Source organism: Triturus cristatus, chromosome 12 (genome assembly GCF_964204655.1).
Source record: "Triturus cristatus chromosome 12, aTriCri1.1, whole genome shotgun sequence".
NCBI classification, from domain to species: domain Eukaryota; kingdom Metazoa; phylum Chordata; class Amphibia; order Caudata; family Salamandridae; genus Triturus; species Triturus cristatus.
The window spans coordinates 69,055,200-69,071,242 of record NC_140595.1 but is presented as its reverse complement, the minus strand read 5'-3'; the positions used below and the strand labels follow the sequence as shown (position 1 = coordinate 69,071,242).

The window sequence follows — 16,043 nt, the reverse complement described above, 5'->3', positions numbered from 1 at the left end:
ACAAAGCCAATAGCTAGTGTTGCATTATTATTAGCAATGCCAGCTGCTCACACTTTTATAATGCGAGACCTATTGCATTGCAAATGCTTGTTATAAATGTTTGTTATGCCCACTAGCTAGATAGTAGGGAATTAAGCACCCTGCTTTGCTGGCAATCGTTTAAAGAGTTTTACAGTTGCTCTTTAAGTAAAACTACGCCCTTTACCTTATAAGTGTAGGTCACGATTGAGCTAAATTCTAGCTGTGTCTGAAAATGAAGTAAAGACTGGGAAATAATCCCTTCCCATGAAGCCTTTTGATTATTTGTGCGTTTGAAATGCAGTGCCAAAACCCTGCATGCGTACCAACACGGTGCTGTAAATACAGACAGGTTCGACCGACTAGTATATATTCCGAATAATTTATTTATTTATTTTAATAAATGCGGCTTACATTTTAAAGTCCTGCGCTTGTGCGTGGGGCATTTCATCAGTCATGATGCCATCATACATTCAAGAGGAAATTCTTACCTTGTTTGTGGATGAAGCATTCGCTCCGTGCAGAGCATCCCCTTAACAGTCTGGGGACAGTTTTGTAAAAGGCAACGAAAAATTTACTTGCCCTGCGGCATGAGGAATAACGTGAGCAGCGCCAAACAAGCTGCTTTGCTCAAGATTAACCCCTCATGCAACTCTGTTATTACCACTGTTAGACCTGTCAGCCCTTTGGGTGGTCCCTCCTCATCATTATTTATTTTGTCCCACTTTTGCCTCAAACCCTGTTTGAATTTTTCCTTTTTGGGAACCACCAGACTTTTTCGTGTTGCTGCAGATTCAGGGAGCCATTTTACCTACCCCTGAAACTTCTGTCTGAGGGCCTGGAGCCCAAAATGGTGGCCACCTGTGACATCACCAGCATCCACTGGAACCTACCAGCACCTTCCAGAACATTCCAGAACCCTGTGACAGTTGGAGGCGGTTTAGAATGTTGGGAAGCTAAGACAGAGAGTTGGCAGTTAGAGCTGGCAGTTGGCACCTGACTGGTGAAGAGTGAGCAGCAGAAACTTGAAGGAGGAAGGAGTGAAGCAGCAGGGGTGGAAACTTGTGCCTGGAGTGGGGTCCATAAACCCACCCTTGATACTAGTCCCTACTGACTGAGCCCAGCCTGGAGCCCTGTGTGGGAAGAAGTCAGAAAAACCATCCTAAGGACCTGGACAGCAGGAACAGGCCTTAGAAACAAGAGAACAGCAAGATCCTGACCTGGAAACTGGTTTCCCTGAAGTCCGACGTCGAGTAGCCTAAGACCTGGAGCCCGAGGTGGAGAAGCGGCGCTGACTGGAAAAGCAGACGTCGTACCCGGAGCCGCCAGAGGTCGAGAGAGGGCGCCGTCAGAGGTCGTGAGGAGTACCAGAGGTCGAGGAGGAAGTCACCCGAGGTCGAGTGAGCGGCGTCATCGGAGGAGTGAAGTCCGCCCTCCGGAGTCGTCGGAGACCGAGGTGAAGTGTAACGGAGGTCGGGAGTGAGGATCGCACTCCGGAGTCGCCGGAACCTGTGAGAATCGTGCCGGAGGTCGGGAGTGGAGGTCGCACTCCGGAGTCGCCGGAAACCTAAGGAGAGGAGCACCGGAGGTCGGGAGTGAGGATCGCACTCCGGAGCCGCCGGAAGTCGACATCGAGGCAAGGCCGGCCGACGTCATCGAATCCGAGGTCGCCATCGGACCGGAGCCGCCCGAAGTCGACATCGAGTAAAGACTGCCCGACGCCATCGAATCGGAGGTTGAGATCGAGCCGAGGCCGCCGACATCGAAACCGGAGCCGCCTACCGGCGTCGTCAAAGAACTGACATTGTGCCGAGGCCGCCGACATCGAACCGGAACCGCCTCACGGCGTCGACACGACTCCAGCGGCGTCGGAGCATCAGAAAAAGGGCAGTAAGTGGAGTAGAGGGCGCCTAAGGCCCTGTGGAGACCTGAGAGACTGCTCTAAGGGGCTAGGGAGGTGCTGGAACCAACCTGACTGTGCCAGGGGTGAACTGGGACTAATCTAGAGAGGTTGTGTGGAGAGAGAGAGCCAGGTCTCTGGTATTTCCCCCCTTTATCTACCTCAGTTTAGGCCTCAGCCTTGACCAAGCCAGGGAGTAGACACCCTCAAGCCTTCCACATCCCCACAAGCTGTGCCCGGGCCAAATCAGCCCTTAGGAATTCAAAGGTGATCTGATTCCATGAGTGTCACTGTCAGCTTTTAAGTATTTATTAGGGGCACTGTATTTATTGTATTTAACCTATTTATTGTTCCACTGTATTTATTGGTCCACAGTATTTATTGATGCACAATATTTATTGGTTTACAGTATTTATTGCCTCAGAATATTTGATTGCCTGTCTGGATTGCACTTTTATTTATGCCTTCAGTATTTATGATCACCCCTATTTATTGAATCATTAAGCCAGTATTTATTTGACCTGCACTATTTAAAAAGTTTGTATATTGTGATTGTTATTTATTTTAACCAATCAGCAACTAAGAGAAAAAGAAGATAAAGAAAGATATTTTCATAATTTTTACGGTGTAGAGTCGTTTTTGGAACGGATGCACGCATGGTTATTGTTTGGGTATGTTGTATGCTTAGCACGGAGCCTGATTCCTGACCACTCGAGCCAAGCTACCACAGTGTGTCCGGAAGACCACCACCACCCCTTCTAGTGTGGGAGTGGGTTTTCCAACATAAATTGGTGTTCAGTGGTGGGATAGAGCTGTGCCTACGCATACTCAACAATAACTGTGGGTAGTCCATAGGCCTACACCGGGAGTTTTCTCAAGAGCGGCCTTCCTAATTGTGGGTTTTTGTTTTTTCCAAATTTACTCGGGTGGTGGGAGGAGGTATTATTAAAGGTACCCCCCTGCATAGTTACTGCACAAAACCTGTCCTCTAACCTGAGTGGGCGAGATGGAGTTTGTACTAGAAAATCTAGAAACGTACACTGTGGCCCAACTCAGGGAGTTTTGCCAGCGGGAGGGGGTGTACTGTCCCCCAGGAGCAAAGAAGGGTGCACTCCAAACCAGCTTAAGGGCTTGGGGGGAGGCACGCCGAGAAAGCAAGGCTGAGGAGGAAGACAGGGATGGAGAGCCTGACACCGAGGGGGCTGAGATGTACCAACCTGAGGTGGGGAACCTGTCAGCAGGGCCCAGAACCATTTCTAGGAAGGGCAGCAGTGCCTCTAGCGGTGGCTTGTCTGAGGTGGAGTTAACAGACCGGAGGGAGAAAAGACAGCTCACATGGGACTTAGCAAGGCTGGAGAAGGAGAAGGAGGAGCAGAGGATGGCCCATGAATTACGACTGAAAGAAATAGATCTTCAGATCTTGAGAATCGGGGCACAACCTGTTCCTAATGGTGGCAGCCAAACCCAAGAGATCACCAGGGAACCTAAACCATACCTGCCAAAGGACATAGTAGCTAGCTATGGAGTGGGCGACGATATCGCCAAGTGGCTAGCGGCCTATGAGGTCTCGTTGAGGGCCCATGGGGTTCCAGAGAAGTACTGGGGAGGGGGATTGTACAAGTACATGCCTCCAGCTGGTAGGGATGCTTTATTGGCCCTCGAAGAGGATGAGCAGACCCACTACCCCACCATGAAACTGGCGCTCATAAGAAAGTTTGGACTAACACCCGAAAAGTACAGACAGAAGTTCAGGGGTAGTCACAAACTGGGCACACAGAATTGGGTGGACTTCCTGGACTATGCAAAGAAGGCACTAGAGGGTTGGATTCAGGGCAGTGAAGTGAGGAACTACGAGGGGTTGTTTGACCTAGTACTGAAGGAACACCTGCTCGAGAAATGTTTCCCTGAACTGCGGCAACACCTGGTGGATAGCAAGCTGACCAGTCCCCGGAAGCTTGCTGAGGAGGCGGACATTTGGGCTAGTACCCGGGTGTCCACAAGGGGGACTGGAGGGGATACTCAAAAGGCCGGACAGGGCGCCCCCCAGAAGAAAGAGGGAGGGGAAAAGAAAAAGGAGTTCTCCAAAGGCCCCCAAAATAACTTCCAAGGGAGGGGAACAGGATTCACCCCTAGGGCTAACCCGCCCAGAAACCCTAATCCTGGCCAGAGTCAGCAGCCAAGGGTTGTCCATTGCTATGAGTGCGGTGGCGTTGGACACTATAAAGGAGATCCGAAGTGCTTGAAACGACCACCCCCTCCCACTGGAGGAAAGACCCCCGGAGTAGCTAGTGTAGTGCTCGGGGAGGAGATGCCCTTAACTAAGGGAAGGGAGTGGGCGGGTGTCACTTTAGTGTCCCTGGGAGAACGGGAGATGGTTCCTAAGATCCAGGTGCCCGCAAATACCGCAAAGTATGGGCAGTGGGTCACCATCAACGGCCAAAGAGGGGAGGCTCTGAGAGACACAGGAGCCAGTATGACTATGGTGCGTAGCCAACTGGTGTCTCCAGAGCAGGTAATTCCCGATGTACTCCACCCAGCCGCGATGGCTGACGGCAGAACAGGCCACTATCCAGTGGCCGAGGTTCCCTTTGAATGGGGGGGCCTGTGTTAGCACAAGGTCCGCGACTACCCGAAGAGGGAGTTCGTTTCGGCTGGAGCCTGGAACAAAGGCCCAGCCAGCTGCCAGTCAAGGGAAGAACCGAGGACAGGAGGAGCCTGCCTCGGCGTCCCCACCCCGTAGGACGGATAGGCCACCGGAGGTGGTGGACCAGGAGTCTGCGGTGGGGGACGTTACCAACCTGGAGGACCTACCCATCCCGGCCGAGTGGCACGTGGAGGGAGGCCCGTCCAGGGAGGAATTCTGCCAGGGCCAGAGGGAGTGCCCTACCCTTGAGGGGCTGAGGCGACAGGCCGAAGCCCAGGCAGCAGGGAACGTTGAAGGGAACTACAGTGTTTACTGGGAGGATGGCCTCCTCTACAGTGAACCCAAGGCACCCCTACACGGATCGTCACGAGCCTTGGTAGTCCCTCAACGTTATCGAGCCTTCCTTCTGGAGTTGGCTCACGAGATACCATTGGCAGGACACTTGGGGCAAGACAAGACCTTCGCCCGTCTTGTCCCACACTTTTATTGGCCTCAGATGAAAGTGTCGTCCGATACCTACTGCCGGACCTGTGTGTCTTGCCAAGCCAGTGGGAAAACAGGGGTGAAGCTGAAAGCTCCCCTGGAACCACTTCCTGTCGTTAGCACCCCCTTTGAAAGGGTGGGCATCGACATTGTGGGTCCATTAGCTGGTCACAGGTTTATCCTGGTTCTGGTGGATCATGCCACACGGTACCCAGAGGCAATACCTCTGAGGACCATAACAGCACCTGTTGTGGCAAGGGCCCTGATGGGAATCTTTACCCGAGTGGGTTTTCCCAAGGAAGTTGTGTCCGACAGGGGGACCAACTTCATGTCAGCGTACATGCGGGCCATGTGGAAGGAGTGTGGAGTGACATACCGGTTCACCACTCCTTACCACCCCCAGACCAATGGTCTGGTGGAGAGGTTTAACAAAACCTTGAAGGGCATGATCAGAAGTCTGCCTGAAAGCCTGCGGAGGAAATGGGACGTCCTCCTACCCTGTTTACTTTTTTCCTACAGGGAAGTGCCACAGAAGGGAGTGGGCTTCAGCCCCTTCGAGCTTCTGTATGGGCACCCTGTACGTGGACCTCTCAACCTGGTGAGAGACGGATGGGAAAGAACTCCCAGAAAGCTTCCCCAGGATGTGGTGAGCTACATGCTGGCCTTCCGGAGCCAAATGGCTAAGTTGTGGAAGCAAGCTTCTGACAACTTGGAAGCCAGCCAAGCAGTGATGAAGGCGTGGTATGACCACAATGCTCACCCGGTGGGGTTGGAGCCTGGCCAGAAGGTGTGGGTGATCGAACCAGGAGAGCTTAGCGCCCTCCAGGATCGCTGGTCAGGACCCTTTGAGGTGTTGGAGAAGAAGGGTAAGGCTACCTACTTGGTGGACCTGAAGACCCCTCGTCAGCCCCTGCGGGTGCTGCATGCCAACCGCCTCAAACCCCACCACGAGAGGCCCGAAGTCATCTTGATGATGGTGACTGACGGAGGAGAGGACGTGGAAAGCGAGCCTCTCCCTGATTTGTTTGCGTCTCAAGAGAAGGATGGGTCGGTGGAGGGAGTGATTCTCTCCCCATCTCTAACTCCTGAACAGCAGGAGGACTGTCGCCAGGTCCTGGGGCAGTACTCTTCGTTGTTCTCCCTTGTCCCGGGTAGGACTCACCTGTGCGTCCATGACGTGGACACAGGAGACAGCCCACCTGTGAAGTCCAAGATCTACCGGATGTCAGACAAGGTGAAGGCCAGCATTCATAGCGAAGTCACTAAGATGCTGGAGCTAGGAGTGATCGAACCTTCTAGCAGCCCCTGGTCCAGTCCGGTGGTGTTAGTACCAAAAGCTGCGCCACCGGGTGCCCAACCAGAACTGAGGTTCTGTGTGGACTATCGGGGACTGAATTCAGTGACCAAAACTGACGCTCATCCGATCCCTAGGGCGGATGAATTGATTGACCGGCTGGGAGCTGCCCAATATCTAAGTACCTTTGACCTTACTTCAGGGTACTGGCAGATCTCTTTGACTGATGGAGCAAGGGAAAGGTCAGCCTTCTCCACGCCCAATGGCCACTACCAGTTCTGTGTGATGCCCTTTGGGCTCAAGAACGCACCTGCCACGTTTCAGCGCCTGGTAAACCAGATCCTCACCGGAATGGAGAGTTTCTCTGCTACTTATCTGGATGACATAGCTGTCTTCAGTAACAGCTGGGAGGATCACTTGCGTCACCTGCAAGCTGTTCTCCAGGCCCTGAGACAAGCTGGATTGACGATCAAGGCCAGCAAGTGCCAGATCGGGCAGGGGTCGGTAGTGTACCTTGGACACTTGGTGGGTAGGGGAGCGGTGCAACCCCTCCAGGCGAAGATCGAGGCCATCATGGCCTGGGAACCCCCCAAGACTCAGACTGAGGTCCGAGCATTTTTGGGGCTCACGGGATACTACCGCCGCTTCGTGAAGGGATACGGTACCATCGTTGCCCCCCTCACGGAGCTCACGTCCAAGAAACAACCTCGACGGGTAGTCTGGACGGAGGCTTGTCAGCAAGCCTTTGAGAGATTGAAGAAAGCCATGTGCGAGGCCCCGGTCTTAAGGGCCCCAGACTTTTCCAAGGAGTTCATTGTCCAGACAGATGCATCAGAACATGGCATTGGGGCAGTGTTATCGCAACTCAACGAAGAGGGTCTGGATCAACCCGTGGTCTTCCTATCCCGGAGACTACTTCCCAGGGAACAGAAGTGGAGTGCAATAGAGCGTGAAGCCTTTGCAGTGGTATGGGCTCTGAAGAAGTTGCGGCCATACCTGTTTGGCTCGCACTTCCTGGTTCAGACCGACCACAGACCCCTTCGTTGGCTGATGCAAATGAAGGGGGAGAATCCCAAGTTGTTGAGGTGGTCTATTGCCCTACAGGGAATGGACTTTCAGGTGGAACATCGGCCTGGAGTGGACCACGCCAATGCAGACGGTCTCTCAAGGTATTTCCGCCTTAGTGATGAGAACTCCCAAGGGGTTGGGTAGCTCTCCCCACTTTCAGCTGGGGGGGGACGCGTGTTAGACCTGTCAGCCCTTTGGGTGGTCCCTCCTCATCATTATTTATTTTGTCCCACTTTTGCCTCAAACCCTGTTTGAATTTTTCCTTTTTGGGAACCACCAGACTTTTTCGTGTTGCTGCAGATTCAGGGAGCCATTTTACCTACCCCTGAAACTTCTGTCTGAGGGCCTGGAGCCCAAAATGGTGGCCACCTGTGACATCACCAGCATCCACTGGAACCTACCAGCACCTTCCAGAACATTCCAGAACCCTGTGACAGTTGGAGGCGGTTTAGAATGTTGGGAAGCTAAGACAGAGAGTTGGCAGTTGGAGCTGGCAGTTGGCACCTGACTGGTGAAGAGTGAGCAGCAGAAACTTGAAGGAGGAAGGAGTGAAGCAGCAGGGGTGGAAACTTGTGCCTGGAGTGGGGTCCATAAACCCACCCTTGATACTAGTCCCTACTGACTGAGCCCAGCCTGGAGCCCTGTGTGGGAAGAAGTCAGAAAAACCATCCTAAGGACCTGGACAGCAGGAACAGGCCTTAGAAACAAGAGAACAGCAAGATCCTGACCTGGAAACTGGTTTCCCTGAAGTCCGACGTCGAGTAGCCTAAGACCTGGAGCCCGAGGTGGAGAAGCGGCGCTGACTGGAAAAGCAGACGTCATACCCGGAGCCGCCAGAGGTCGAGAGAGGGCGCCGTCAGAGGTCGTGAGGAGTACCAGAGGTCGAGGAGGAAGTCACCCGAGGTCGAGTGAGCGGCGTCATCGGAGGAGTGAAGTCCGCCCTCCGGAGTCGTCGGAGACCGAGGTGAAGTGTAACGGAGGTCGGGAGTGAGGATCGCACTCCGGAGTCGCCGGAACCTGTGAGAATCGTGCCGGAGGTCGGGAGTGGAGGTCGCACTCCGGAGTCGCCGGAAACCTAAGGAGAGGAGCACCGGAGGTCGGGAGTGAGGATCGCACTCCGGAGCCGCCGGAAGTCGACATCGAGGCAAGGCCGGCCGACGTCATCGAATCCGAGGTCGCCATCGGACCGGAGCCGCCCGAAGTCGACATCGAGTAAAGACTGCCCGACGCCATCGAATCGGAGGTCGAGATCGAGCCGAGGCCGCCGACATCGAAACCGGAGCCGCCTACCGGCGTCGTCAAAGAACTGACATTGTGCCGAGGCCGCCGACATCGAACCGGAACCGCCTCACGGCGTCGACACGACTCCAGCGGCGTCGGAGCATCAGAAAAAGGGCAGTAAGTGGAGTAGAGGGCGCCTAAGGCCCTGTGGAGACCTGAGAGACTGCTCTAAGGGGCTAGGGAGGTGCTGGAACCAACCTGACTGTGCCAGGGGTGAACTGGGACTAATCTAGAGAGGTTGTGTGGAGAGAGAGAGCCAGGTCTCTGGTATTTCCCCCCTTTATCTACCTCAGTTTAGGCCTCAGCCTTGACCAAGCCAGGGAGTAGACACCCTCAAGCCTTCCACATCCCCACAAGCTGTGCCCGGGCCAAAACAGCCCTTAGGAATTCAAAGGTGATCTGATTCCATGAGTGTCACTGTCAGCTTTTAAGTATTTATTAGGGGCACTGTATTTATTGTATTTAACCTATTTATTGTTCCACTGTATTTATTGGTCCACAGTATTTATTGATGCACAATATTTATTGGTTTACAGTATTTATTGCCTCAGAATATTTGATTGCCTGTCTGGATTGCACTTTTATTTATGCCTTCAGTATTTATGATCACCCCTATTTATTGAATCATTAAGCCAGTATTTATTTGACCTGCACTATTTAAAAAGTTTGTATATTGTGATTGTTATTTATTTTAACCAATCAGCAACTAAGAGAAAAAGAAGATAAAGAAAGATATTTTCATAATTTTTACGGTGTAGAGTCGTTTTTGGAACGGATGCACGCATGGTTATTGTTTGGGTATGTTGTATGCTTAGCACGGAGCCTGATTCCTGACCACTCGAGCCAAGCTACCACAGTGTGTCCGGAAGACCACCACCACCCCTTCTAGTGTGGGAGTGGGTTTTCCAACAACCACCTATCTCCTTGGAGTTTCTGGTGGGCCTCCTCTGTTGCATGCGCCTGCTGCTGTCTTTTCACCGAAGTCTTCGGGGCACCTCCGATCTCCATGGCGGAAAAAATAATCTGAGATCTTGCACACACACGATGGGGTTTGTAGCCTCACCAGAGGGATCAGGTTTCGCAACCTCCCAAAGCAAAAAAAAAAATACAAAGCACTTTCCGACTCCAACCACTAGATGGCGGAATATGCACAATTTTGTGAATCTAGAGGACGTCTATGCTGCAAAACTCAACCATATTTTACTTACTTTGTCATAAAATCTATGCCTCTGTCCCTTGAACTGGTCTGTATTCAAAAACAAAAAAGAACTGCAAGCTAGAGCAAATTAAATCCAGCTGTACAAGATCTTATGTAAAAAAATCATTATTGTGAAATGACATAGATTCCTCCTAGGACACAATGTTGAGAATGATTATGTTCAGTATACAATATACTAAAAAACAAATTGAGTGATAATTTAGACCCATACTTATGATAAAAATGTATGATAAAACAGCTCCATCGCACCCCGCCTGCGCAACGTCATCAATCTCTCCCTCGAGACCGCGACCTTCCCAGACAGCTGGAAACACGCCGAGATCAAGGCCCTACTCAAAAAACCCACGGCAGACCCAAGAGACCTCAAGAACTTCCGGCCCATCTCTCTGCTCCCGTTCCCAGCCAAGGTCACCGAGAAGATCGTCAACAGGCAGCTAACCAGATTACTCGAAGAAAACAGAATCCGGGACCCTTCCCAGTCGGGGTTCCGCAGGAACCACAGCACCGTGACCGCCCTCATCACCGCGACCGACGACATCAGGACCCTGCTGGACAACGGTGAGACCGCAGCTCTCATCCTCCTGGACCTCTCCGCTGCCTTCGACACCGTCTGCCACCGCACACTTCGCGTACGCCTCCACGCTGTAGGGATCAGAGACAAGGCTCTGGAATGGACCACCTCCTTCCTCTCCGGCAGAACCCAGAGCGTCCGCCTCCCCTCATTCCGATCCGAAGCCTCTGAGATCATCTGTGGCGTACCCCAGGCATCTTCCCTCAGCTCGACACTGTTCAATATTTACATGGCCCCGCTCGCACACTTCGCCAGACAGCACGACCTCAACGTAATCTCCTACGCCGACGACACTCAACTGATCCTCTCCCTCACCAAGGACCCCATCACGGCCAAAGCCAACCTCCACGAAGGAATGAAGGCTGTCGCCGACTGGATGAAGATCAGTCAACTGAAGCTGAACAGAGACAAAACGGAGGTCCTCATCCTCGGCTCCAACCCTTCAGCCTGGGACGACCCCTGGTGGCAGACGGCACTGGGGGCAGCCCCGACACCCACCGACCACGCACGCAACCTGGGAATCATCCTCGACTCAACGCTCTCCATGACCAAGCAAGTCAACGCCGTCTCCTCCTCTTGCTTCAACACCCTCCGCAAGATCTACAGGTGGATCCCGACAAATACAAGAAGAACAGTCACCCAGGCCCTCGTCAGCAGCAGACTCAACTACGGAAACGCCCTATATGCGGGAGCCCCGACCAAGCTCATCAAATGACTGCAACGCATCCAAAACGCCTCGGCACGACTGATACTCGACGTACCACACCACAGCCACAGCACCCCACACCTGAGAAATCTGCACTGGCTCCCCGTCAACAAGAGGATATCCTTCAAGCTCCTCATCCACGCACACAAGGCACTCCACAAGACCGGCCCAGCCTACCTCAACAGACGACTCTCCTTCTACATCCCAAACCGCCAGCTCCGCCGACCTCGCACTCGCCACCGTCCCGCGGATCCAAAGAACAACCACCGGCGGGAGATCCTTCTCCCACCTCGCCGCCAAGACCTGAAACACCCTCCCACTGAGCCTACGACAGACCCAAGACCTGCTGCCCTTCAGGATGCTACTCAAGACCTGGCTGTTTGATCAGTTGCACCCCCCTCCCCCCCGCGCCTTGAGACCCTCGCAGGTATGTAGTGCGCTCTACAAATGACTGATTGATTTATTGATTAAACAGGGAAATGGTAAAAAGCAAAAGCAGGGACACAGAACACTAAGAATTAGTGAAAAGAACAGCAGCTCTCTATTATGGGTAATATCAGTTAGCGCTGTAGACAAACATCTTGGATTACTAATTAAAAGAACAAATCTACTTTATCATGTACATAAACATAATCATCAAACCTGTAGTGATAACAGACAATGTAAAGACCTTTGATTGGCAGCTTAAACAGGTTCTAAAACTGGAAGTTATTCAGTGGAGCTGCTGTCCTTTCTTTGCTGCAGTAGACTTTAATTTTATAACAGCAGAATAGGATTACATCTTGCAAAATAACTGCATACAGGATACCGTCCATAAAGCAAAGGAAGTTTGGAAATGATTCCCACATCAAATGTTTCAAAGGAACTGTTGAAGTTACGCCTTTTGTCCATACTACAAGAGGAAAAACAATTCAAGCACCAGGTCTTAAATGTAGCCTTGCTGTTAAGGCGATCTAGTTCAGCCTTTAACTGGTCAGAGTCAACCTGAGGAACAAGTTTGCCTCAATAATAACCTACGACATCTTCACTAACAGGCTTAGTATAAAATGCTCTGACATTGCTAACATGTGCTCCATTCCCTTACCCATCCACTGAAAACTAATTGATCAGATAGATAAATGCAATCAAGCCTCAGGATAGGCAACTAAGAAGGGAATACATCTGCATAAACAAGAGAAGTATGAGAACAGTTCAAGTTTTCTTGAAATTAATATTAATCTATAGTACAGGATTTAAGGAAGCACTACAATACACAAAACAGAGATCCATCTAACAACATGGCCAACAACTCGTCCACAGTTTCAGTTTGGTAAGCCAAGAACCTGGCCCAAACATAGGGCACAGAAACCTAGTACGTCTGACATAACTGATTTATGGAGACCAAATATTTTTAAAAAACTTTGGATGTAGGGCACAAATACCAATGAAAGACAACCTTTTTCTTGAGTTCAGGGGTGCATATTAAATGTACATGCATGTACTGACAAATATGTAATCTGTACTTTATTGGTCACAATTTGTAAAAGAATCTTTAACAGAATGTTAGGTTATTTAACAAAAGAAACCTGGATCATAAACAGGGTTCAACGAACACAACTTGCTAAACTGTTAAACAGAATTGAAACACTGCTCCATGTTCCATTCAAGAAATATTCTCACGTGGAACAAACGGATTGTTTGCTTGAGTACAGTAACAAGGGAGTTAAAGTGTTGAAAACGTTGGCATTTAAGGAAGCTAGTAATACAATTAAGCTTCTGTTCGAGCAAGCACCACAATGAGTTAATCTTTGGAACACAACAAAAAGTATAGGAATTGTGTATTTCATCTGAGATGAGGTCAAGATAAAATAAAATTAAATAAATCCCACCATGAGTTTTCTTCCTGAGAGTTTAAGTCGCTGCTTTTTCTCCCTCTGCTTTGTGATGTTGGATGTTGGCTTGCACTCAAGATTAGGGGAGTCATCTGACGTGTATCGGCACTGCATGCCGATTAAGAGAGAAAAAGAAATAACTTCATACTTAGCACAAAATGTGTAAACAATGCTCAATACATTCTGTTTCATAATAATACATGTATAAAAGTAACTAAGTATTTTAAAATGGTGTGCAACATTCTGTGTTAGATATGAATTTCATAAAATTTGTGGCATACAGAGAATAAAATCTCATTCAACAGAAACTAAACTCATGTAAAGGGTGGATAAGTTATGGCGTAATTTAGAGCGATCATTGAGCACACTGATGTACCACAGAGATGGGTTGTCAGTTTGTGTACAGGCTCAGTCTTACAAACATTGTTGATAATCAAAGACACAACTGCCTAAAAAATAGCAATACCTGTTAAGGTCCTTGAAAGTGGGAATATAATCCTATAACAGTCTGGTAATCGAAACAATCATATTACTGATAATAGAAAGAAAAGATAAAATGTCTGTCCAGGGTTTTGCAGGGGCATCATAAATTAGAATCATTACCCAACCATCAATGACAAACTAGTAACTCTAGGCCTTTTAGGGTGCACAGGATGTTGTCCATCTCCAATCAATGAAATTACGACCTACAGAAGTACTAGCCAGCAGTGTGTCTAAACTGCACATTTCTTTGGAGGCTCAACAATCAACAGTTTCTGTAATTCTAGAAACATTACGGCTAAGAGCAGCTACGAAACCCTTGCTGAGTTTAGTGCCAGCCCTCCCAGTGCAACAGCACTCTTCAGAAGGTATCGGAGGAAAACATGCAAGGGCACATGATTCTTTACTGATGGCCTGCCAAAACATCCTCAGGCAGACCTTCCTAAAATGCTGCATCACCATTCACTGGTTTGTAACCAAATTGTTAGTGTAATAGGGGATTCAGCAGAATTGGCAGCTAAGGAATACTGTCAAGGCATATCCATTTGCAGGCAGAGGCACAGCTTAAAATTATGAAACTCCCTTTTTCAGGGTCGGCATAGTTTGGGAACGCACTACGGAAATGATAAAAATGAAGAACGAGTTGGAGACTCTCAAGTCAGTGACCTTTGATGAAAGAAAAACATTCTTCAAAAGCAATGTAAAGCAAAGGATAGGAGGCATTACCAATGCGGGGTTCAGTCCCCTTGGTGATCTTTTTCACTTAAGTAACAATACCCAAAAGGTCTAAGATATTTTTATCGCAAGAGGTTGTGAAAATCAATCATCATCGACAAAGCATACGATCTCCAGAGGAAGTCACTCCTCTGACAATCTGATACCATCTTCCTGGTCTCACTATATTGGGGAGAGCGGTATCTTTGCATCTAGCAGAGTAGACTTCAATTACAAGAGACAAATGGGTGATAAACATTGCAGCTAATGGATACTCTCAGTGTTTCAAGTCCATTCTACCGGCAGTTACTCGATAGCCAACACTGAAATACCAGATACCCATCAGGAATAAAAAAACAATAGCCAACATTAAATTTAAAAAAAATGTGATTGAGCTAAATATTAGACCAATGGTTCACAAACAAATTTATAAGTAAGGAAAGATTTTGGATGTTGGCCTTACAACAGTTCAATCTGCATCTGTGGCCCAGAGAATGGATGTGTGTAATAGATGTGCAAGATACATATTTTCAAATTCCAGTGTCAAAGCCAAACAGAAAATTCACAGTATCAAAACATTCACTATCAAAACACAGTTCTCTCTTTCAGCCTCAAGCCTGCTCTTCTCACATTCTCAAATTGTTTGCCAAAAGCAGCAGACCAATAATGAAGGAAGGAAATGTTCATCTACCCCTTTCCTGGACAACTGGCTAGTAAAGGTTCACAGTCAGGAAAACGCGGTGTAGGAGTTTGTTAAAACGATGAATCTAGCGTGTACTCTGCGTTTGCAGATCAAGCACCATAATCCAGTCTCAACACCTGTGCAAAAACGGTCTTATTTGGGGAAAATTACATACCTACAAGAGTGTTTCCTTCAGTGGAGTTATCCAACCGGGAAAAATGCTGTATCAAGGGAAAACACCCAACTAGACGAATAGCCTCTCTACTAGGCTTAATTATATCCAGTATCTATATTGTCGATGATGGAAGGTTGACCACGAGGCCAGTTGGGACAACAAATTGATGTTAACCTCTGCAGCAAAACAATCCATACCATGCTGATGTAAGAAGACACACTTACTGAAGCGAATTCCCTATCAAAAGAATCTATCATTGCAGAGCACAGGGAGAGATTCTTTCCTACCAGGATGGGATCTCATTTATAACATTTAATGGTCTAGAGCAAGTGGACTTGAATATGCATTGTATACCATAAACTATCTGGAACTGAAAATGATCCACTTGCCTTCAAGGCTTTTCAACCATCCCTGAAAAAGAAATCAACAATTCAGATTCAAACAAGCAATACTACCACCATCTCTACCCATCACGCACTACCTCATCAGACAAGGAGGTACCAGGTCTAGACCGCATTCCGTGGAGGCATAGACCATCTAACACAGAGCCTTGGTCAGAGAACTAACACTATGCGTTGCACATTACAGGGACGGAGAATCAACAAGATTTTTTTTCAAGCCCTTTTTTTAAAGTGTTTCACAAATGGGTCCAAGGCAAAGTTTTAAACAGCATTTTCAAAGACTGGAGAACACCTTCTGTAGACCTCTTCACAATGGCATAAAACAAAAAATGCAGAAACTTCGCATCCAGACTACCAGAACAAGGGTCTCCAAGTAATCTCATTTTGATCAATTGTCCAAGGCCGCTTCTGCATTTATTTCTACACATTTCGCTAGTTCCCTCAGAAATACTGAAGTCCCACAGAGATAGCCAGCAAAATAATACGAATAGTGAAAGGTAGACTGACAGTGATGTAAAACCAACCTTCTCTTTATG

The 16,043-nt window shown here is 49.1% G+C and overlaps 1 protein-coding gene across 6 annotated transcripts in view; it reads right to left on the bottom strand.

The window, feature by feature from the left end:
- Positions 1-16,043, bottom strand: part of RANBP3 (RAN binding protein 3) — a 324,639-nt gene that overhangs the window by 123,957 nt on the left and 184,639 nt on the right. For all 6 annotated transcript variants that reach the window (XR_014971945.1, XR_014971946.1, XR_014971944.1 and 3 more), the window contains one exon: positions 13,053-13,163. Coding sequence is in view for 3 of the 6 variants with exons in the window: in XM_085637083.1 (XP_085493209.1) it covers positions 13,053-13,163 (111 nt within the window). In the remaining 3 variants the exon portion in view is untranslated. The remainder of the gene's footprint in view (positions 1-13,052; positions 13,164-16,043) is intronic.